The following is a 25,241-nucleotide window of genomic DNA, read 5'->3' as shown; positions in this document are numbered from 1 at the left end:
ATACATATATATATAGAGAGAGAGAAAGAGAGTATAGTGGTATACTTATTTATATATATATATATATATATACATACATGCAGATTGGTGGCAGAAATAATAGGTACAAGCGGTTTGCTGGTTATTAAATTTTATTGAACATTTTTATATTGTCAGAGATTGGAAAACCTCTCGAGGGAAATAAATTGATAGGACGGTCTAGAAATATGATTGCTAATGTCTTAAAAGCACAGCAGTTTGTAGAATCGCGAGGGAGATCTCGAAAAACAATGGAAGTATTTGACCGGCTATTACTTCGAAAATGCAAAGCCGATCCCTTTGCAAGTTCTTTTACACTCGAACGAGCAAACTAATGCACCAATATCAGCAAGAACAATTCGTCAAAGGCTGTAAAATACTAAATTATGTGCTAGAACTCCAAGAAAACTGTTGAGTAAGAAGAATATTAGAGATCGTTTAACTTTTGCGAATAAATATTTAAAAACTGTTGGTGAAGACAGAGAGAAGTAGTGGAGAAATATTCTTTGGAGCGACGAAATAAAGATTAATTTGTTCGGATCTGATAGCGCATTAACTATGAGAAGGCCTCCAAATGCTATATTTAATCCATTTAATTGATCTGAATATTTTTTGTTTGTCTTCTGCAAATAAAATTATGATTTATCTGCAGTGTACCTATATATTATTTCTGCTACCATTGTATATACTATATATATATATATATATATATATAAAGAAATATTTTTAAATCTATGCATCAGTCTGATACTTTATTTTATACGGAAACTTATTAATGAGATATTGTCAGTGTTACAAACAAAATTTTTTTAATTAATCTTTTATTGAAACAATTTTTAAATTTATTGTGATGTGTAGAAAAAAACATACAATTGTTGTATAAAAGAAAGTAAGTTTTTCGAATTATATAAGGTGAAAAGAAAAGATGTTCTCTGTTTTTTTAATTTAAACATAATCTACTGATTATGTCTGTTGAGTTACATGTATGTTTTGAAGTACATTTACGTCTATATAGATTTATTCAAATCTATCGCTAGATAACTTATAATAGCGGGCTTTTATTGAGTAGCGATCTATTTCAATGTAAAACATTGGACGTTGATCTCACGTTGACTGTAAGAAAAGTTAACTGCGTCCAATGATATATATTGAAACAAACTCACTAATCTATAGAAAGTTCTATGATTCATGGCTTACTCCATCTCTACGTACATTACATTGCATTGTACTCTTCTCAATTATCGTGTTGTGCAACAAGCGATTCGACGCTTTCCGTATTAAAATTCCTAAGAACAGTACATGATTAAGTAAGTTTTATGTGTTACAAATAGGGAATGGAAGAGTTACTATGTCGTTATGTTCACTGTTACTATTTAAACAGCTCCATAAACATTTATCGACTGATTATTAAATAGTTTAGCGATCTCTTTTTCTAATTCTGCCTCTTTACCTTACAAAATATTCGCACTTTTTCAAGCTCCTGTTTCCCTTTTTTGTGTTTGTCGAAAAGATTTGCTAAATGCGTTGAACCGTTCGTTAGCTCTTGTTGCGTTCGTCGCAGCGTTTTGAATTTAACTGTAACTGTTCTTTGAGTTAGACTTTGTAGTTTATTCTCTATCACAGACAGCAAGGATGCTCTTATAATGCTCTTCTATGATTGTGCTAGAACCATTGAAATTTGATTGTACAGTCGGCGGCTTGCAAATAATTACAAATACTTACACAGTAACGACGACGTATCATAAGAAAAAATTCACATCCGAACTTTGCAATAACTTCCTCCGTTTGTAGGGTAGAGAAAAAAATAAAAGCACTTATTATACATCCAAATGAAAGCTATTGAATGAGCATACATAGACCTTAATCGATTTAGCTCTTATCAGGAGTACTACACGGTACCTCGGAGCTAAGACAAACGTAGCGACATTATCGTGTTCTTTTACACGAGCCGGCGAGTTTTCCCAATCAGGAAAATCACTTTGAAAAGTAATCTTATCACACGTTATTTATTGAAAAAAAGGAATAAGTAACTTGTAACGCTCGATTAGTTACTTTTTCCGCTGTAAGCAATAAATAAAAGTAACTAGTTACAAATAAAAAATTACTTTTTTCAGTAATAAGTGACTTTTTCAATTCATTACAAGTAACATTTGATTTTTTCAATTCCGATATTATAATTACTGTTATAAAAAATTGTTATTACTAAATAATTATTATGACAAAATAACGAGAAAAAGTAACGGTGTTACTGACACATACTTCTATTCCCTAATTACAAATTATATATGAAATTTTATGTGCTGTACATATTTCTGTATGGAAATGTCGTACACACGTATATATAAAATACAAGTGTGTGAGTGATGTATGTGTGTATAATGAAGTCATCTGTCTCAGTAAGTTAATATTACTTGAGTAAAAGTTTATCAATTGATTGGAGTTAAGCTTGATATTACGTTTGTTACTTTTTTTACATTTTGAAAGGTGCCAAAAAAAAAAAAGAAATATTTGCATAATATTTAATTTACGCACTGTGATATTTCATCAGAGAAATGCAATTCTTTCATTGTATCTAATCACTTTCCAAAGTCTTAAATCAAATATCTCAAAAGTACATCGATTCTACGAGTGTCTTGAAGCCGTTAGATATTAACAGTGCCTAATTATAGACAATATACCATCTTATTTCACTGCCATTTGCTATCACTAGTTTTGCCGACGTGTGCCTAGCTGTGATTCTTTGCTATTCAATTTGGCAAATTTGCGATTTGATGATAAACAAAAAAAGTACGAAGGGGAACAAAGCTTATTTGGCTCTAATAGCATTATAATTTTTCTATAATAGACAATAGTAAGGGATTTGCTTAAAATAAGAAAAAAATAAGATGTAACTTATAGTTGCGTAAAATTGAAACATGATGTTTTTTGTACAAACGTAGACGTCGATAAAATGTTTATTCGATATTGCATAATGTGGTACAATTGCGCCAATTGCACAAGTGATGGAGACAATAATCGATGACTACAAAAAAAAGAAGGGTAAAATGTAAGATATTTTCAGCCCGTTCTATAAGAAAAATTTATTGTTTGATAAAATGATAATTAATCGAATTTTGTATAAAGGAACCGATCAGTATTCTATATTAGAAGATAAAACTGTTAAAGGTAAGACAAAAAAATGCCATAATAATTTCTGAATCTTTCTCCGAATTGGTTCCTTTCTGCAAGATGTGATCTGATTATGCCTGATTGGCTTTTCATAAAGAAATGTATACTATACTATAATTAGAGATCTCTTTTGAATCGTAATCTGCATTGATGAATAGCGAATCGATTAGATAGGTATTGCGAAATCTTTTTTTGAGCTCTGTCACGTTCGGACGAGCACGATGCATTACTGCAAGATGTACGTGTACGTGGATAGTTTCTTATGTAAGATTATACTTACAGTTTATATTTCACATTATCACTACGTCTTAATTTTCTTATTAACTGAATCATTATAGATTAGTTGCGATGCCCGTTTACAAAACAATCTTACCTGAGCCTTCGTGCCTGATGCTCTTCAAAATGATCCTTTGAACTTCCTTTTGTGGAAATTCGACCTCAAGCTTAATGCTCTTAAGGATTGATGAAACACTATATACTTTGTTGCGCGCCGCCCAAATTTGTGCCTTGGCTGTCTTTTATATTACGTAATTATGTAATCGATATGATATACGCAATTTTTTTTATGTGTAATAGCAGGAATGTGAGGATGAAATATGTATTTGAAAGTGCACAGAAATTTTCCTATTCGATAAGAGAAAAAATCGTGTAAGAATCCCCTTAATTGTTCTCGTGTAAAATAAATGTACAGCTCTGTGTTTGCATTGCAATGTCACATGTACGCGCGCGTGACACACATACACGCATAGAGTATACACATACACACATATAGCTATATATTAATCAGACAAAGACGTCTGATATCGAGTCTTATTTCTCTAATGATTACAGTTGTGCGATGTGAATCAAGTTGTGAGCAATACAGCTATCTTGATTGTGAACAGGAAAGTATTCGTGCCTTGGGAATATATAGAAGGAACTGAGAGCATCTGCAATATAACGAGATGTATACAGAGTGTCGCGAACATGCCAGCGATACAATATTAATTTTTATCGCTTTAAATGTATAAATATGTTCCTATTACATTTCTGATATATTAACGCCTAATATACATTTTTCTTATTAATATATTAACCGATACATCATATATATATATATATATATATAAAATTTTTAGATCAAAAGCTCCGGACGTCTACTCGTTGATTCTGACAAGAAGCGTCGGTTCCTTTTATAGAAAAGCCGTCTATTAATGTAAAGGCCGTGAAGAATAAATAGATGAGCGATTGAAGTGCGAAGGTGCGATTTGGAAACGGGCTCGCGATATATTCCGCACGTCAATGACTGTAAATATATCAAATGTCGTTAGTCGTGTTGAGAGCACATCTCTTCGGAATCCATTCCATGTTATATACCGTTAGAGAAGATAACTGCGGGTTTTTTTTCTTTCCCCCTTGCGCGAGACGCTCATGTGGCTGCATCGTGTTCGCGACTATCAGCGACGACGTAGGCACACGAGTTTCCTCTATCTTTGTACAGTCACTATCTCCGCCAGAAAATATAGGACGTAGTATCGTTTAAAACTATATAGAGTTGACGCGCGTTAGCCGCTAAGCACGTCGTGTAGTACATTTTATTTCGCACGTTCTTTTCTTTATGGTGAAAAAAGACATTTTATGTACAGAACGGTATTTTAGTTGTACATACATACATCTTAATGTATGCGTGTATGTATATGATGTAGTGAAAAGATAGTAGAAAAATCTTTGTGTTATATGTGACATGTTATACAGTAAGAAATTAGGCTTTTAATGAAAAAAAAAACTAGTATAAATGGTTGGTTTAGTTGAACAGGTCTGCGTACTTTGTTACCATGGAAAAAGAATTAAATGACGAAACACGTCAAACACAGCACTGATCGAGCGTACCGATAAAAGATTTCCATTGTTATTGCTTGATGAAATTGTTAGATAGTCTGGCAGGACGATGTGTCTATGGGACGCTAGAAATTCCTTAGGGTAAATTCTTCGTGGTCAGCTGTATCATTCGGTGTATAAAAAAAAATCCGCTTGATCACGTTTACGCGTATTCACGTGTGCTGTCTACGCATGCATTTCCGGTAATCGTTGTCTTGTGCAGCTCTCTCTCTTTACCAAGTATAAAATAAAATTAATACCTACCTGTATATCTATACGATGCTTTAATTCGTTTCATAATTACACAATTTGATGACCTATCCTGCTGAATCCCTTCGTTGCATCATACCGTTTAGGTCTAGGTAATAAAAGTACATATTATTCGGAATGGATTCCGATCGGAATTATTTTTTACAATTAGATATCTATTGAGTTTTCCAAGAAAACAATATTTCTGAAAGGAATTCATTCTGAACAGAATCCATCAGAGAGTGTATCGATCATACAACTTTTTCACTAAAATGGAAACGTAAAAAGTAAAATTTTCATGTACGTGTATATATAATTTTTATGTTTGACCTAAGGAAAGTCATACACAGAAAGCATTTTTTCTTGGAATTTATCCTGAAAATAAGATAGCTATAGGATAACATTGTATTTTCGAAGAAAAAAAATTTGATGTAAATCATTTATTAATAAAACTATACAATAAAACAAATATGTAAAATAAATTTGATTAATTTTATTGAAGTGTACGATAAAAATCTTTAAAATATTGTATTGTACCGTAACTATATATTTTCAGAGTAAATTTTACGAAAAAAGTTTCTCCGTGCATGGTCGATACATAGATCTGACTGACAAAATAGCAATTTTAATGTTTCTTCTAATAATTCAAACACAATGATCAAATATCGTAAAAGTTGTGTTAAAAATTAAAGAATGCGGTTTTACATAAGAAGTTTTTTGTATAATTACAGTGCTTTCCATCAAATGCCAGATGACAGTGTAATATGATTAATTTTCTCTTTGTTTAATATTAGCAGATAAGAATGTAATGAATTATTGCATTTTATATTGTGTTATCTGTTTCTTACTTCTTGCTGGAAAATATCTCTAATTTCCTATTAGCATATCATTTTTTTTTATCTTGAGACGATTAGGATGAGGAATGTAACTGAACGTTCATTTTCCAATCTGATTTATTTCATTCATTAAGCAACAACGTGAAACCTCTCATACGTATCCAAAACTTTTCTGTGCACATCGAATTAGAATAGTTCAGAAGTCGACTATTAAGTACGACATATAATAGGACAAGGATGTAGGGAGGATACGTGTCGTATATTTGATTTCTCCTTCTCTTCTCGCATAAATTATACAGTTATAAAAAAATAAGAAATATATTAACATCTTTCGATTACTAAGCCTCATCTTTCCCTATCGCGCCACTATTTATTAAAAAATACTATATTCGAGGTGGTGAAACGCGATTTTTTTCATCTTAAAGAAAAACTAAGTTAGAAAACCGACAATGGGGAAATATCATATGTGCCTGAGCTACAGCAGCCGTAAACTGCCTCGGAAACGTTTAGCGTTTGTTAATCAAGGTGACACATACCTATTTAGCAACCATCGCAAAGATGTCGGATATGTAGCGAGGGATAAATTTTATCGACAAGTGAAGCACAACTCGCTAATACGTGTGTGTGGTCACAATTTTCAATCAATATTATATATTCGATAAGTATTAAGTTAGAGAATGCCCTCGCGGCAGCATGCGTGACTATCTCATCTTTTAATATAACAGTAATCTCAAACAATTTCTTTACAACTCCGCGCTGAGTATTCTATATATTTATATAAAAAATCGTAAATCTTGTCAACACAAGAAAGATCGATGCTCCGTTACTCTCATCTATCCGCGCGTTATATATATTGTTGTTACTTTGTTAATTTATTTCTAAGTTCCAAGACTGAGAGTAACTTTCCTCGAGTTATTAAAACATTCTACACGTTTACAAAATCGAGCGTATACGTAGTAATGATTGTTAACTCGCGAGACTGACACGCACGAGGATTTTACGCTTATACAAGAGCATCTGGAGTGAAATCTTCAAGAGATAAAGTCGTGTGACGTGCGCGCGATACACGTTATAAATCTTCTTAATTCTCTATTGTCTAGTGCGACTGCGGTGCGATATATTTTCTTGCATCGTAATGCAATGATCTTCAACAAATCGTGATAAGACAAAACTAGTCGGTCTGCATGAGTTATAGAAACGAACATCGAGAAACCGGCAGTAAAATATAAAGGAAAAATAAAATGGCTATGTTTAATTTATATACAAATGCTGAAACATCATTAGCTTCTTATTACTTATTGAAGAAGTTCTATATTTCCGGCCAAAGAATGCTGTTCTTTGTCTTTATATTAATTCCAGATAATATAATATTAGCATTATATTGGTATCAATTATCGCGATGTATCTTAGAGAATGTAGAGGTCAGAAATGGGATTAGAATCTTTGCTTTATATCTTACGAAGAATCAATCTCCTCTGGTCAAAAAGAAAATATATCCATAGGGGCAACATTAAAACTTCACTGTAGTAACTATAATCGTGATAAAAATCGACGGTATTCCAGTGGACGTATCCGTAGTTAAGCTTGTCAAGTTTGCGCACATGCTGAGATCACTTTGCGAGCGTTACGATTCGACAGAGTGAGGAAAAAAACACAAGAGTATGCGTTGATAAATCAAATGAAGATTTTAATCTCATACTTTTAATAACGTAAAAAAAAAAAGACCGTTTGTTGCCGTCGACGATATTAATACTAAGAAACTTAAATATCCGGATAAGAGCGCCGCTGAATAGTTTCTTACGAGCTAAGAGTTACATTCTTTTTTGTTCATCCTCTCGAAATCAGTCGTTATTTGGTTTATGAAAGAGTCGATCGCGTGTGTGTACATGTGTATGCGTGTGTTAAATGAGTGTATACAAAGTATCGCCATGACATGCGTTTCTTGGCAAATCGGCTCACTAAGGCTTTTTTCCTTTATCCAATAATACATTGGGTCCCCTCAATAATATACCTAGCATCCTACAGCCTAAAAAACGAGTGTTTATCTGACGGCGTAATAACTTATGCATTGTTATTTGCGGTGCGTTGCATTTCAATGATGAACAAATGGTATATGCAATAGAGTATCGATGTGTCGTTGACGGCTTAAAATTTTGCTGGTCTCGGTGCGGCCCAAAAATATGTAGAACATGTAAGAACTCATTTCGATAAATATGCAATTATAATACATACTGACAAAACTTTGATTTCCGAGCCAAAATCAAATATGTGTGAATCATTGTTTTCGCGAAAAATTTTGGATTTGCTTAAAATTTCTTACAGTTTGAAACTAAAAAAAGGCACTAAATAGAAAACCTAGCTAAAAAAAGTTCTTCGACTTCCGCCGAGACGAACGTATCTATTGCGGTAAAAACAAATAATTTTTCGCTGATGAATCCTTAAGCAATTATTATTATGCCTGCCATACTTCGGCTTACATATCCCATCCTGCGGAATTTTCTTATTCTTTCATTTTTTACAATGGAGAATCATTCGAGAAGAATCGTTATATGATACAAGATCGCTAAGGTGAGATTTACGAGTCGAGCTTTTTGCTATATCGACGACGTACATTTCGTAGCAATTTCGAAGGCAAGACATTTGTTACATTTTGCGTTCCTATGACTGTCGCACTAGTGTCATGGCATATCTGCTTTTCGCGCGCTGTTGTAATTAAGAGTCGATACACACATAAGAAGCGGACTTTTTTCACCGGTGAGAAATAATTACTTTATGTGTCTTTTTTTTCGCGTTCGCTAAAGATAACATTTTTAATTGTACCGCGTGGAGATGTTGCGCATTCGGGTCATCTTCTGGCTGATTTGTTCCTCCTGCAACAGCTGTCCGCGGAACTGGCTGACTTGGTCGAGCGCAGCGTTCAGAATGTCACGTTGCTGTATTAACAACTGCTCCCACTTTTGGGCATATGCTGCAACAGATAACACGCACACCCGTCAGAGCACCCAAGAGCATGATTAGACACAACAGCTTAGCGTAGTTAAGGATTAAATCGGATACACATAAAGGTAATGTATCACAAGTAAACGCTAGAGCTATTTCCCCTTTATTTGAGCACCGTGTTTAACTTTACATCTTCTTAAAACGTGAATAATAGCCATATGTTTGTCATAGAGTTTCATTGCTGTTTTAGCTGTAGTCGAAAAAAATATAATTACTGAGCTTTAATGATCATATAATAAGTTTAGTGACGTCTTAATGCTTCAGCGAAAATATATTGCAATGAAACCCATAAAAACAAGAATTATAATGTTAATTAAAACGTAATCGTTAGTGATTTAAAAACAGTACCTAAGGACAGCTTAAATCTAGTTTACAAGTTTACTACTCAAGCTATTTTTGCATAAAGCATATGGTAATTATAAAAATTAATGAGTTTGTATATTAATATCTAACTTATATCGGTTTATAAATCAATCTAAAAGCGCCTGGAGTTACATAATTAAGAGATGTGAATATTGTTTATAAAATGTGAATATGCACATAAATACAATTATTAAATATCGATATCGCTACACAAATTGAAGCTTAAGCTGAACACACAGAGATTGAGCTGTTTTCTTATAAACATATAATCATCCTTAATGTGACATTAGCTATTATAATCCACAAAAATAACATTTATTAATAAAGATTCGGTTTACGTACATAATAAACTAATACGTTCACGCTTCTAAGATATACATACTAATCATATTTTATATATAAAACATTGCTAATTTCCTATCTTATTCAAATTTCTACAGTACACACATATACATATATAAATTTTTTTAATAATACACTTGTCATAACATTTAATAAATTACAACAATATATAATAACAATAAAAAAGAAAAGAAAAATGTTGAGTTTACCCTCCCAGAATCTGTTTGTATTTTAATAAAAAGTCTAGGAAATATGATATTAATACTGTAAAAATATTGCTGTATAATACTACAGTTTGTATTCATATACGGTTTTATTGGAACAATAAGTTCATGAACTTGCTGTTCTTTAAATGTATCTATAATAATAGATATAGTTAAAAAAGATCAAATGATTCGAATTGTCTTGAAAATTGAACGACTTTGATGCTTCATTATAAATACCGCATAATCTGGCAGAAATAAAAAATTGTTAAATAGATGAGAAGAAAATCCATTTCTGACGTTACATTGGCAAAGTCAAGTAAAATTTCCGATACCAAATCGCTAAAAAATATTATTTTTGAGGATATATTTCATTGAAATGCGTGATATCGACATGAGGAAATAATGTGACGCGTATCATTAGTATACATATGGTGCACATTAAAACAAGCTGTTTCTGAACTATTTTATAGAATTGTTAATCGAATAATATTATCGTACCGTCGGAAAATAGTTTTCTCTCTATAAGACGTCTACGTAATGAGAAACTCCTCAGGTAGGGTGACTCAAACTTTGTTCTTTTCCGCCTCAAATCTGTAACGTTTTCTGGTATTACATTACATTTTTTCTACAGGTATACAATGCAATGTGATTTTCATATAATGTGTACAAATATAAGGCACCTAAAAAATTATACTTTATGCTATGATTTTAATCCGAACTATAGCCAGCCGTATTTTGTAAAAGCTAGTAATATTGATAAAATAATGTGGTTTAAAATACGTAATTTATAATAAGTTCATACATATGTCATATTTTTGTAGTAGATGTCGTTCATTTAAAATGTTGTTTTAAAATTAAAAAGATCTTAAAATATAGAAACTAACTAATTCTACAGAATAAACGACGAATGCTGCACATGAAATGCGATCGGAACATCAAAATACATTTAACATAACATTACTGTATATATATGGCACACATAGAATTAGTAACATTTTAATCGTGCATACAGCCAAGTGCTTAAACTCGAAGGAATGCAGTTTCATTAAAATTAAATAAAAAGATTTTTTAAAATTATAACAGCATTCTAAAAGCAATTTTGTATACGATAAAATTTAAAAAAAACTTCAAAGCTAAATCAATAAAAAAAGTGATAATTCCTAGAGTCAACATAATTGCGTGTATAATCCAAATATATGGTATATAATGTATATGTATGTTAATCTTCAATTACAGAAGTTTTGACTCTAAAATTGGGTCATCCTCCGTGTATGAGTAACAACAAATATCGGAGCTCGTGTAAGACGACCTTTCACATGTTCTCAAGGCATAATAAGGTCGAAACATCTGTAATTGGCGATTAACATATATATGAATTATACAATTATGTTGGCTCTCATTGGCATCAATTATCGTTTCCTTTATTGACTTTCTTATACGAATAACACACGTATAAAAACATAAAATATGAGGCTTAGGATTAATTTATATGTTTTATGTAAATAATTATATGTTACTCTGTCTTTCATCCTCATTCATTTGTACATAAATAAAAAAGATAATGTATGCTGTTGGCAGCAGCAAAAATAAAATAACATTTTTAAAGAAAGATAGCAGAGAATACCAAATTTTATAGCAATCTAATTGAGTAGCAGATTTCTTTTCATCATTAATCGTTTTTCTAATATTTGCTTTAATATTTATTGAAGATTCAACCAATTCTTTGGCAGTGCAAAGATTATCATTTTCCTTGTTAACATTACTGATATCATGTTTAAGTTGAGAATATAAAATAATACTATTGTCTGTTCGCGAATCAACATCATGTGTGTTCTTATTCTTATCGCTTATCTTTCCTCGTTTTAAAGTAACTTTAGAAAACGCTGTCGGTAAAGCATAGTTCTTTTGATCGGTATCGTAGTCTTTAAAATTACATCTTTCAAAATCATTAACGCAAATATCGATATAAGGCTGGCAGCTAATACTGTCGTCGGTCCACTTTTTCCACGAATCATCGATAGTTTGAGAATCAAATTTGTTCGGGTAAAAAATATCTTCTTTACTCGTAGATATTTTGTTCGCGAAGTCCTCGGAGTAATAATTATAATTCGTCAGTTGATTTTTCACGTCATATGATTTATTTTTGCGAGGCGAATAATACGTATTACAATGCATATTTTTAGGGCTTGTTTTAATACGGAATGTACCAGACCAATGATATTTCTGAGTCTTCTTTTTGTTAATAATGGATTCTTTGATCCGTTGGTTTTGAATGGATCTTTGAATAGAACGTTCTAATACGGGCGTGCCTTCATTAATTGAATTCTTTTTAGCAATTTGACCGGTCGTTATGCTTTTCTTCTTAATAATGGGCCTGACAGGCGTGTGAGGAAGAACATTCAAGTCCTCCTCGGTGTCATTCAAACTGAAATCACTTCTGTGCTCCATCTCATTCTTCCAGGGAGACATCAAAGAATTCTCCGTAGTTGTATCTATTTCCAATGTGTTTAAAGTCTGCGTGTCGCTGTCCGTGTCGTCACTTATTACCGTCGTGTTTGTCGGGCTGCTGTTTCTCCGGTGACGATTTAACGTGACGATCGAATTTGCCTTAGTCTTACTGCGCGTATCTGTTATAAAATGCGATGCACTGTGATACCGGCAAATACAACGTTTCGTAGTTTTTACTACAAGTTACTGACGGAATAATCTCAATAAAAGCAACATGAATCGTCACTTAAGAAGATTCGATGCTTATCGCCACATGATGTCTGTGAATTTTTACCACGAAAATCTGACGTTAAAAGCCTCATAAATATCAATTTTTCATATTTGAAAGCTTGATTTTCTCGATACATCGAAAAAAAAGAAGACATGCTTCTGTGACACATGGAAGGAACACGTCGAAATTGCGTATTACATTCTCCACAGAAGTACACCGTCCAGCACAATATGGTGTAAGAGATTAAAGCAGTAACAAACAGAAAACCAAATAAAAAACGTAAATGTGCAAACAAAAATTTATCTTACCTTCTTGATCATAATCCACTTCATGAGTCGCGCTGAACACACTATGCGCGTCGTTAAGGAATTTAGTCGTATTATCCATGACCAGTTTGTGCGTGTCCAACACTTCTTCTTCTAACATTTGCAGAGCTGATACTGCCTCATGGAAAGTGTACAGATCTTGCGAAAGTTCACCTTCCTGTGAAGAAGTATCTCATTTTCATATTATATTTAAATATATACATTTTTCTTAATATCAATGAATAATATTTAATTACTCTATTCGATTTATAATTGTGGAATTTTATAACATTGTTATGAATTGTAGACAATCACTTACATTGAGAGATCGAAGCTGCGCTAAATCACTATCCGACAATACACTATTGTTTCCCTGTTCCTCGATTTTCATTCCCCGGTCATCATCAGTCGGTGAAGCTTTTATTTCGGTAGGATCAGTTGCCGCCAATTCTTTCACTCGATCCGCGTATCTCAATGTATTTAGGGAATGCTCGCAGGAACTCATCCCGGGACTAATCATTGCTATCTATAAACGAAAAATACCTGGTAAATTATCTATATATTTTTTTTTTTGTTGAGAGAGAGAGAGAGAGAGAGAGAGAGAGAGAGAGAGAGAGAGATTCTTATTTCATAATAACATAATTATGAAACAATTTACCATGCATGTTTTTGATTTTTCACCAATAAAACTGTCCCTTAATACTTGAGTCAGCTTGCTTGCTCTAAAAGGTAAATGCGTACCCTTACGACTTAACGCGCGTATACATTCTTTTAATGCTAATAGAGATTTATTGATCTCAGCACCTTCCATTCCTAAAAGTTTCAGTAACGACATCAGTTACGTCACAAAACTAGAGAAGACCTAGATCATTAATTATAATCATTTTGGTTGTCGTTTAGGATTGATTATACATTTACTCACGAGTTTGCCTATTAGCAGACGACGTATCAGCACCCCTTTCATTACCAGCAAGATCGATGAGCGAAAACTTTCCGTGCACCTTGTGTGTACCCGGGATACGCGCTATTATTTGGAATACCGCGTGTGATCTCGAAGAATTAGAATTAGCGCTTGTCTGACCGCTCGTTCTGGCGCTGTTCCCATGTTGTATTAACTTTAATACTTCATCGCAAGTCTCTACAACCTTCTCCGTCAAACCAACTATTTGCACCTATTGTTAAACATGAGAAAATTTCAAATTAAATTACATTATCACGAATAATTTCTAATTGATTAAAGAATTTTACTGATATATAATGAAAGATAACCAATAAACATGTGTCAAAATAAATATGTAATATTAAACATAAGCACGATTGACAAGCTTTAATAACAATTATTTAGCAATCAGATCCAATTAAAATTTCTGATTTCAATATAAAGCGAACCTGTTGTTTGCCATCCTCCAGAACTCTCAGTTTCTCTTTGTCCGCCAAAAGATCGAACACTTTACCAGAGTAAATTTCGAAGAAGCTAGCGGAAATGACCAGATTTAGGGGCCGATACTTGGCCATTTTGAGGCATTTGAACACGTCTTTGGCAACCATGGCGTAAATACCCTTCTTGCAGTCCTGTGTTTTGCCATTGAAATCACCTCCCATTGTATGGGTCTTGCCGCTGCCAGTTTGACCGTACGCGAAACACGTGGCCATGCCACCCTCGAAGATCGTTTGAACCAACGGTTTGGCCGTGTATTTGTAGACTATCTCGTTGTTGCACGTCTCATCGAACGCATAATCGAATCTGAAGATCTGGTTCTCAAGATATTTCGTAAGATCGACTTTGGACTTTGGCTCGTGTACTACCATCTGATCCTTGCTAGGTACGCTGATCACATCAATCTCCTTGCGCACATGCTCTTTCTTATTAAGTGGACGTTTCCTTACGCACACAGTGATCTGATGATCTTCCACAGCGTCAGTCTCCCGCAACGGCCTGAATTCTATGCTGTTTTGATATTCTCTGCAAATTAGACAAATAAATACAATTAAACAATACAGTTGATACATCGCATCTCCTACCAAACATTTAAGTTTACAGATATTCCACGAATATCAATAATTTATTCGAGGTATGCAATTCCAATTATATAGATAATATTAAACCATATTTCTTAAACAATATCATTTTTTAGAATCAGTAGCAACCTTATCATGGCAAGGAACTCCCAATTTGGATTGCCTGGATCCAGATTCATTAGCGCTTCCTTCTCCTCCTTAAGTTCTGCTTGTCGTTGCCTCCTCTCTTCCCTATTCTTTTTCAATCTCTCGACTTCTTTGACGACGTTGGACCGCCTACCTCGACCATTCTCTACCTGGGCTTGTTGTAACTGCTGTTGTTGTTGCTGTTGTTGAGCTTGTTTCTGCTGTCTGTTCTGCACCGGAGTCATCAGGCATTGCGTGGCGGCCGTCGTCGGTGTTGGCGGTATATTCTCGAGTTCCCGACGTCCTGTGAGACCGGAAACTGATTCGCCGTGACCGTTCACCGACGTGGTTGACATTATGTTCGTCGGTCGACCCGTTGGTCGTGACAATTGTCTATTCGAACCAGCTGAAACATTGGTATGAAGATTAATGGTGCCCGCACTGTCCTTTTTACCCTTGATAATCAAACCGACTTTGTCAAGATTAAAATCAAAAAGAAAATATAAATCTTTGATCTCGCGTGATATATCTCAATCTTTTCGCTCAATTCTTTTTACGCTGACGCCTCGAATCTGATATTCATTTTCTAATCATTATACATCAGTGGAAAAGAAAATCTGCATTTCTTACGTTAGTAAAAAGAAACTACAAAAAATTTTTTAAGTTTTAAACGCAGTTGCACTTTACTGTTCCTTCGCGAAATGCGCGAAATCACTTTTTATTTTTAATTCATCCTTATGTTTAATTCGAGATAAAATCGCAGGATTACTAGACGTACATTTTCGTTCAGGTACACTGTTCAACAAAAAATCATTTTATCATAACACATATCTCTCTACAAGTTTTTTCAAGTTAAACATAACACTGTCGCTAGAATTTCCGTAGAATGACATTAAGATGAAATAGATAAAAAGTTGCGTCTTTAATCATTTTGAAACATTTTTTTACAAAACCTTATTTCTACCAATAAAATCGACGGCATTTATAAGTACAATTCAAGAACTTTTAAATAAATTTTAGATAATTATTCGATTTATTTATTACAAATAAGTATATGATTATTTAAATTTTAAATCTTAAATGTAATTATACAGTTCATTCAAAAATCACTTTATCCCGAAATTCTTTTCACACTGAACACAATGCCGTCGTCAAAATTGGCGTAGCACATCAAGATTTATAATAAATTGAGATATAATAGTAAATTGAGGTAATTTTTGACTACAGCTTTATCTCAATTTACTCAAAATCTTAACTATAAAAATTTTGTAAAAATATCATATACAAACCCGAGAAAATCTTTACACTACTCTTTAAATTTTTTGAAGTGAAATTGCACTCTAAAAGAAATTGCCACTATTAACAAAAATGCAAAAAATTTGTACTCTTGAATAAGAGTGGCAGATTTTTACCCATTCTTCGAGTGTGATTTATTCTAAAGGAAAGAAATTTCTTTTTTTAGAATAAATTCCACTTAAAAAAATTTATAGAGTACGATTAGAGATAACTGATTCAATAATACATATTATCAACAACGACATCACAGAATCTCCAACACGAGATCCATCACACACATTACCGGCGTCGTCTTCGATTCGAAGCGTCAGGATCTGGTTGTCATCGCCGGTGACATCTGTACTTTCGCAATTTCGGATTTTATTTTTTCTTCGGAAGCAATAGGCGAGCGGATCGAATCTCATGATAGACGTGGCATATGTGAAATCTCGACAATTTTAAGAACCGAGCCGTTCGTTGCGAGAGGCAAATAAGAGCGACGTTCCGGGTGGTGCGCACTGAGGTAAATCGAACAGTGCTAGAGAGAGAGAAGGGTCAGCAGCAAAATCACCCCCTTAGCTGGTCTACACGTCGTACTGTAGGTTCCGTCGGGGTCCTTGCCCTTGCCTTGCATACGGTGCACGAATATCGATAGTCACGGCTCAGCCGTACACACGTTCAGCGAAGGCTCGTCGTTACTTGACTTTATCTGGGTGAAAAGACGACGAACATGCGCTCAACCAGGCGCGGTGTCCGACAACAAAATTGACTTATCGAACGCCGAAAGTTTGACAGTCATCCACGCTTATCGGCGCGTGAATCTGGAAGCGTGTCGGAATTTATTCCGTGTTCACCAATCTCCCTTTTCAAACAAAGATCGGCGAAGTGGAGTGTAAGCGAACGCATGCAATTAGTCTAGTTTCGTTAGATTTCTATATCCGTTTTATTTAGCGGTATAATTAAAACACATGTTACACCGTTGCAATTAAAACGGCCAAGAAATCTATTTCATGATGAAAATTTTTCGAAGTGCGAAAATACAGACATCACCACACACGCACGGAGTTTATTGTAAGCGTCACGATTTCACCGATAACGATGCCGCTTTAGCAAAGTGTAACGAGATAGCAAAGGATCGAAAAAAATCTTCGTGGTTAACGTACCTTTCACTGGAATAGACGGCCTGGTGGAGTGCTGAAAGTAAAAAAAGAACAGATTATGTTTAGCTGTTTAAATTAAAGAGGATGGTGGTGTTTCTTCGTGCAACGAAGAGAGGAGTGTTTGTCGATTTACAATCTAAGAAGTGATGCAAACGAAAAATAATAAAACGGTGCTTCCTCCGAAGCCGAGTGTATAATACATCTTTTTGCCAATATATTCCGCCAGATACATTCAGGACGCAAGAGATAAGAAAACGGTTCACATCGATCCGCCCGTTAATCACGCCCGCGCGTTCCTTTTACATATCGATCGCCGTACGTAACGACACGGTTTTTGACCCAGTCACGGTATAGAGCAATCGCACTGAGCAATCTTCCATTCCGTTTCACGAAACTAAGCATTTCTGTGAACGAAAATGAAAGAATGCCGTGAAGCAAGTTCTCGCTAGTCGTCTACTGGATATCCGATAAGTTGCCAGCTCAGCTAACTCGCCACGATATCAACCTGTCGAGATCCCGTCGAATTCAAGCGAGTGCGAAATGGGTGAAAAGAAATGGTAGCGACTAGCAGTGCTTTGGTGGATGAACAGTTTGAGAAAAGCTGACATTTTTCACTCGTGATAGAGAAAAGGTGAAAGGTAGCGAACGCTCTTTTAGCATCTTCTGTGCGAGAGAAGCTTTAGACACTGAATCTCAAAATTCATGCAGATCAAGAAGGTGTTTTGCACTTCAAACTACAACATTTTTACCGATCTTGAAAATAATATTTCAAAATAGTTGTTTAACCTTTACGGGCGATCTTATTAAAGTCACACATTCTTTTATTTTGTAAACTGTTTGTTCGATTTTTATGAAACTTAATCTATAGGATAATGTTTTATTCGAATCTAAATAAAAAAAAATCAAAATAGTAAATCCAATAAAGTAGACAGAATTTTTTTTTAAATAATTTGATTATCTTACATAATTTGATTATCTCATTAAAAAAACTCAGTTTTAAGGAATTTTAGATTAGAAAGTAATATCAAGTTTTAGTTTTATTTGAAACTCATTTATGCTACACGAGCAGTTGACTGATTTTTAATTTTTTTCAAATTGACTTTCAAAAACTAATTATGACACTCTAGAGTCTTCTTCATTAGAAGTTAGTCACATATTTAAAAAAACACAAAATTTTCTTTAAGTTTCTTTATTAGAAAGCTTCCATTTAAGGTTTGAACAACATTAAATTAATTTTAAACAGCTGCAAGTTTCATGTTAATGATAAATAATCAATGTTGATTAAAATTAGACAGAGTGTAATCAATTAGATAGAATTCAATGTTCATAAATTATGTTTTATAAATGATTACGTAACTTCACATACATATATCTTTCAATATCATTTTGTGTTATGGCGTAGTAATAAATTTCATGATGCTTTCCACTTGCATCAAATGTTTATGATATATAAAACACCATGAAATTGCGATATATCATTATCTCATTCTTATATGAAAGACATATAATGTATGTTAGCTGTAATGGACAGTAATTATAAGATATCATCTTTTGTGAAGTTAAATAATGTTTCTAAAGATTGATTTATACACCGTATAATCCCCGTACAATTTCTTTATTCACTATGAATCAAATAATAAAATTCGCGAGATATCATAAATTGGTATCGTAAAAGCAAGCGTCTCGAAGATGCTAAGATCGGTTCGACAACCATGGAAGACTACTGCTGTAAAGGGGGTTGTGTTTCGGTTGTAGTGATTGCGGTGATGAGGGGAAGGTTGGTGCGCGTTACCGAGAGACGAGATGTGACTCGTACAGGAAGCGTTGCGGTTGCGAGGCCGTTTCTCGTGGTGTGACCACCATGGCGTCCGAGGGAGCCCTCCTCTTGGTTCTCTGACTCGTCGACTCCCTCGTCCTCCTCAGCCGAGGAGTCCGGCTCCTTACCGCAGATCGCGGTCGTGACCAGTTTTACGTAAATCAATCGGACGATTACACCCGTGGTCGACGGAGCCACCGAGGGAATCGATGAGGGGGAGAGTTGTCAAAAAAGACGACAATTTTGCGGATGAGCGATGGCCGAGACGACGTGAGTTTCGTATTCGAGATCGGTTTGTTATCGATCGGTTTTGCCCGAGGATGGTTGATGGTCCATCGTCGACACGAGGTCCGTGATTATGAGCAGCGTCCATGGAGGAAAAAAAAGATGTTACCATGTTAGTAGCGAAAATGACGCTGCGGATTTTGACTTTTATCGATCGACGTATTTACAGGCTTGGTAATTTCTTGAGGAAATGTATCATATTCTAAAATTACGAATGGATCCTTGGACATTTAAACTCATGGATTGTTCAGATCCAAAATTAGGAGTTTATAACTCTCGACAGTAGTCTAGTTTCCACCGAAGTATCTAATACGGCGTAAAACCAAATTTAAGTCGGTAGAAATGCGTTTAAATGTGCTCATTTCAGAAGCTCTTTTGTTTTTCACAAGATTTCTATTTCTAATGGAAATGACACTCTAAATTTGACCTGCACCGAAGTGCAAGCGAATTGAGAGTTTCAATAGAAACTAGACTAGTGTCAAATATTATATTATCGCGTTGCATAGATATTATCTAATTGAAAGATATTATATTTAAAAAAACTGTGTATAACGATGTAACGATACCGACACTATCATCAAGGGTTATAGAATTCTTGTACTGCTTGGGCACCTCAAGCCCTCGAATTTTATCATCGACTCTATCGCTTTTCAATCTTTAATACATCAGAGCTAACTTTTTTCTAACGTATAATATAATCAAAATATACTTTTCTTAATATTTCAATTTTCATAAATATATCCTTTTCCTTTTCCGTATACAATAAAAGTACAAATGCAAGTTATTTTAGAAGCGATTTCGATAATTCAAAGTAAATTTTCCAATTTTTAACATAATGAGCACGAGACGAACCGACTGAAACGACCGAGTGGCATCGCGTGATCAAATGGTAATTGAAATTTATATTATACCTATATATATATATATATTACAACAAAGTAATATTGGTGCAATCAGATCTTAGTGAATATTAAATCTATAATTACGCGAACTAAGTATTACGATAAACGACATATATATATATATATATATATATATATATATATATATATATATATTTTGTGTACCGTGATTGTTGCATGTAGGTACAAGTATTGCTAATAAGAAGAGTTCAAACTACACAATCACATATCTGCGAACTGTTTAGGGCAAACTTAGGAGCAATCTCAAAAAGCTTTCATCTAATTCTACAAGAATAAAAGAAGCAACAAACGCACGATGCAAATTTTGCAGCGGAAGTCGCAATTGTTTATCTTAGACGCGGGCTCCACGTGACGGGGAAGCCGAAGACCTGACGAGATCAGACTCCACGGTCATCGTCACGTCAGATTCAAAGGCTTGTGGTGGACCGATTACGAGTGACGGGGACTCCTACCTGAAAGACGTACAGGTACTGGAACATGCCTACCGCGGTGTAAACGCCACGAGACGCGGGATCGGATTATTCTTTCCATATTAGGAGCGAGGTTATTTCACGTAGCCCAGGCAACCGATAAACAGAATTCTGCCAAGGCAGTCGATGATCGACCGCGAATTTACGCGGACGCGTTTAAGTCCCGCGCGGAGTTCGACTCGCAAAGTGGCACGCGCGCCGTCATTCACGGATCAACGTCTGAATGATTGCGAGACTTTCGCGAGAGTTGGTTTATCTGATAGTAGTACACGTACTACTCTGCTGATCTGTCAAATGGATAGGTAAGTTCCTCTGTAATCTAAAACCTGTTTGTACATTTTTTAATTAAAAGATTAATTAAGGAGAAAATAAAGATCTCCAATTTCCGTTATCTCGTGTCGTTAATTTTTTAATGTTTCTCTACAGGAGTGCTAAATGTATTTTTAGGAGATCTCCGAGTGAATAGAATGTGGAAGAGCAGCAGTCTTTCTACATCTTTCAAAATTTAATTGACAATTGAATCTACGCTTGACAATGGTCTAGAACGCACCACTCGACGTTTCAACTATGGGTTTTGAGAAAATCAATTAACTCTACAAATACATACCCTTGCTTTTGAGGACGCCAACATGTGGTTGTTCATCACCTGCGGCAGCGCACACATACTGTCGTCTCGTGGTCCTATCTTCATCGCCTGCGGCAACGCACATATAGTCTCGTTTCGTGGTCCCATTTTTTGATTCAAATCGCGATTCAAGGCAAGAATCGCGTCGATTTCCACCTAAAAAAATTTAATAAATCGAAATAATTTTGAATTGTCAATTTCTTTTAATTTATACTTAAAATGTGCAATCGACATTAATTTTAAAGCAGAAACGACATTATGAAGATTATCCGTTTCTTTGGGACCAAGTCAATAAATTGTGCGACACGTAAAAGAACAGAAATTAGTTAAATGAAAATACATTTAAAATTCCATAGTTTGCAAATTATTACTACGTAAATTACCTTTCGGCGTGGAATAAAACTTTGATGATACATTAGTGTGTATTAATATAATACAAAATCTTGCGCAATTAATTCCGCGATTAAAATGTAAAATTATGGAAGAATTAATAGGATCTTTGAAAAAAAAGTCTCTGCATTAACATAGAATGGACAATTAATGAGTTATCCTCTTAAATTCAACATTTAGCATTTATCTATGAAACGTAAAACAAAATTGTTACCGGAATTCGCAAAAAAATCACAAAAAAAAATGTAAAATCGAGAAGTCGAATATGATACTTCGTTCACGATCGGAAATTCACTTTCTCACGAGTTTCATTCTTGTATCGTGCGATTTTTTACAAAAGTCACGTTCGACCTGACCGGTTTGACTGACGGTAAATCTGCGGACTTGCAAACCGGTCAAAAATAGATTCGTGCCCCCATTAGCGGGCTGTAAGTTAGCCCAGTGGCATTGCATAAGCATTACGGAATTGAAAACAACCAAATAACCATGACCTACGGATGAATGGAATTAAAATATTGCAGTTCAATGCGGCGAAATCGTGAGAGAAAGTTGCCCGTAGCGCCATTATTTTCCATTAATATGAGATAAAAACACACTTGACATGTATGTGTCCGAGGAAACATGCGTAGGCAACTGTATATAGTTTTTAAGTAAATTCTGCGAAAACGAGAAAGTCTGTACTAAGAAAATATACCGAATTATTTAAACAGAGGAATTCTCAAACTACATGTATTCTGTTTAATGTAAAACTGATAAAAATTAAAAAATACTAATAATAAATAAATCATATTTTATCGTTTCGTAATATGTATGAGTATTAATTATATTATATTTATCTTAATTACCCCAGTTAATTTCAGTTTTACTTAAATTTAAAATAGCTTTAATCCAACTTAAACTTGTGTTACTCTACTTCTGAGTAATTATAAATTAGAATAATTTACGAGCGTGCACACATTTACCTCTTTGCCTTTGGTTTCTCCTCTCTCGAACCATTCTACAGTTACGGTGCGCTGCTCTAAATTGATACCGGAGACAACTGCAGAGTGAACGCGACCTGAAACAAGAATTGTACATTACAATGTATAAGAACTACAATGTGGTTATAATGATTACGTGAGTGTACACGAATTCGTCGTTTTACGTTAAAGTACTTAACAAAGCGTATTTTCTCTTTTCTCGATAGTTTTCTATGGGTCAAATAAACATAAAATAAATAAAAGAGCGTCAAATACGGTCAAGGCTGAATCTTGATGTCTACATGAAAAAAACGATTTTGCTGAAATATATATAAAAATTTAGGGATATACAATATAATCTAAAAATAATGTTGTTTGATCATTGAATTATGATGGAGAAATCCAAGCATGATGAGTAAGCTGCGAAAAGTTTTGATATTCTAACAATCAATTTGAGCATCCTACATAATTATTTGATCATCCAATAAAATTATTTTCAATTTTGTATCTATAGATATACTTCAAGAAAACCGTTCTTTCTGTGTAATAATATTGAATTGTTAAATATATTTTCCAGTTCTTCAAACCATGTATAGTAATAAATTAAAGTTAAGTAAATTATAAAGAGACTAATTTTCGATAACAGAGTCAAACTGAAAAAATAATGGGGCATTTTTTTCATATAACCAGTATTTCTTTTAATAATTTAATCGAAAACTACTTTAATAAGATCAAGATTGAGACGTTGCATTTCTAAGTTTGCTTCATCAAATATCTTATGTGTGCATGATGATTTTTTACACGCAACGATATACCGTTTTCCACAATCTCTGATTTATCGCTGTCGTTCTTGATCGAATTCATTCTCTGTCGTAGTGGAGATGCGAGTCTAGGTATCATGGATCCCTCGCCTCGAATTTTCATTGTTTTTCCGCCTTTTTCTTTTCCACTCCGTTCTTCATCTTCGTACGGTCGAACCTCGAAGCTGCAAGAGTTCAATTTCCGCCGAACCTCGTTTCGCTCGTAAGACGCTGCGGTTCTCTTAAAACCAAATTTATTCGTCTCTTCATGAACTTGCAGTTCCTCATTATCCATGCAAGTCTCGGTGCGAGATCTTCCTTTGATCGGTGGAAGAATGTTTCTGTTAGTTCCTTTTTTCTTCGGGACGGCTTTCGCCTTCGACTTTTCTTGCTTCTCGTCGGAAAAATTAATTCTAGATGAAATTCTTTCGTGGAACTTTTTATCAAAACTCGATTCCAGAACCGCATCCTGTCTATCTTCGATTTCCGACATCCAAGACGAACCTTCGGATACCACCGATCTCGGAACGGATTCGTCTAGATCTGCCTCTTCATCGGAGATGCATTTGACTTGCTTTTCGTCCGCCGTACACAATGCATTTCTCAAATGCAGCACAGCATCGTCATAATAATCGATATTACGTAGTTCTTCAACAGATTCCGCATTTCTTTCCGAGTCCTTGAGAGAATCCTTCTCAAAGCTCTCATGATCTTCACTGATTTGATAAGACAGTGAACCATTGACTTCCAATGGATCAGTTTGATCAGTCAATGCGATTTGATTTATCGCGCAATCATTGAGATAATTAACAATTTCTCCGTTCGTCCAATCTTTTTCTGCGATTTCTTTTAATTGTTCATCCTGCGATTTGCGCAAAAACTCGTCGACAATGAACGGCAACTCTTTGCATGATTCTTTCTGCTTGGAATTCTTTTTACATTTCTTGTTCTTTTTACGCTTTCCATTCTTCTTGAGCTTTCTATCGTTGGAATTGCGCTTTGTACCGCAGACACAAAGAGATAACCAATCCATATTGAATTTACAGTAAATAAAAAATATTGTATTGTTAAAGGAAAAAGTTTAAGCTATCTTATTATTAATAGTAACTTTCTTGACGTTAAAATATTACGACATATATTTACAAGATATATTTTATCTTCCACAACAATTCATAAACAAATTATTCTTAACACGCGTTTTATAATTCATCTATAATTCGTTTATAATAAATTTGCATTAAAAAATTATAAGAGACGTTTAAAATTATACGTCTGTAATCTCATCATTAATGATAATTTCATAAATTCCGATGCATCAATTCCTGTGTAT

At 34.3% G+C, this 25,241-nt stretch overlaps 1 protein-coding gene across 2 annotated transcripts; it reads right to left on the bottom strand.

Annotated features, from left to right (window-relative positions):
- Nucleotides 1-6,277: 6,277 nt before the first annotated feature.
- On the bottom strand, nt 6,278-24,944 carry Klp10A (kinesin-like protein 10A). Of its 2 annotated transcripts, XM_018546745.1 has the most exons (13): nt 23,927-24,944; nt 23,115-23,209; nt 21,745-21,918; nt 19,436-19,582; nt 17,647-17,677; nt 15,212-15,614; nt 14,453-15,026; nt 13,986-14,235; nt 13,722-13,876; nt 13,383-13,589; nt 13,067-13,241; nt 10,538-10,630; nt 6,278-9,096 (listed from the first exon to the last, which is right to left on the bottom strand). In XM_018546745.1, the coding sequence occupies exons 1-13, from the start codon at nt 24,942-24,944 to the stop codon at nt 8,939-8,941; spliced, it is 3,480 nt and encodes a 1,159-aa protein (XP_018402247.1). In that variant the 3' UTR covers nt 6,278-8,938. The 2 variants fall into 2 exon arrangements, with proteins under 2 accessions (XP_018402247.1, XP_018402248.1); XM_018546746.1 differs by lacking the exon at nt 10,538-10,630 and having other exon boundaries at nt 23,927-24,481.
- Between the last annotated feature and the right edge of the window lie 297 nt (nt 24,945-25,241).

The sequence above is a fragment of the Cyphomyrmex costatus genome, unplaced genomic scaffold, assembly GCF_001594065.2.
Source record: "Cyphomyrmex costatus isolate MS0001 unplaced genomic scaffold, Ccosl1.0 scaffold583, whole genome shotgun sequence".
In the NCBI taxonomy this organism is placed as follows: Eukaryota; Metazoa; Arthropoda; class Insecta; order Hymenoptera; family Formicidae; genus Cyphomyrmex; species Cyphomyrmex costatus.
Note: the sequence above shows the minus strand (reverse complement) of the source record. Positions and strands in the feature narration are given on the sequence as shown.

Bases quoted from the DNA above. Each gene is read 5' to 3' on its own strand.
- Klp10A (XM_018546745.1), bottom strand. From the start codon at position 24,944: ATGGATTGGTTATCTCTTTGTGTCTGCGGTACAAAGCGCAATTCCAAC. The intron at 19,583-21,744 runs GTATGTATTTGT...ATCTGCGGTAAG, and splicing joins TGGCGTCCTCAAAAGCAAGG to GAGCCGGACTCCTCGGCTGA. The intron at 15,027-15,211 runs GTTGCTACTGAT...TCTAATTTGCAG, and splicing joins GAGTTCCTTGCCATGATAAG to AGAATATCAAAACAGCATAG.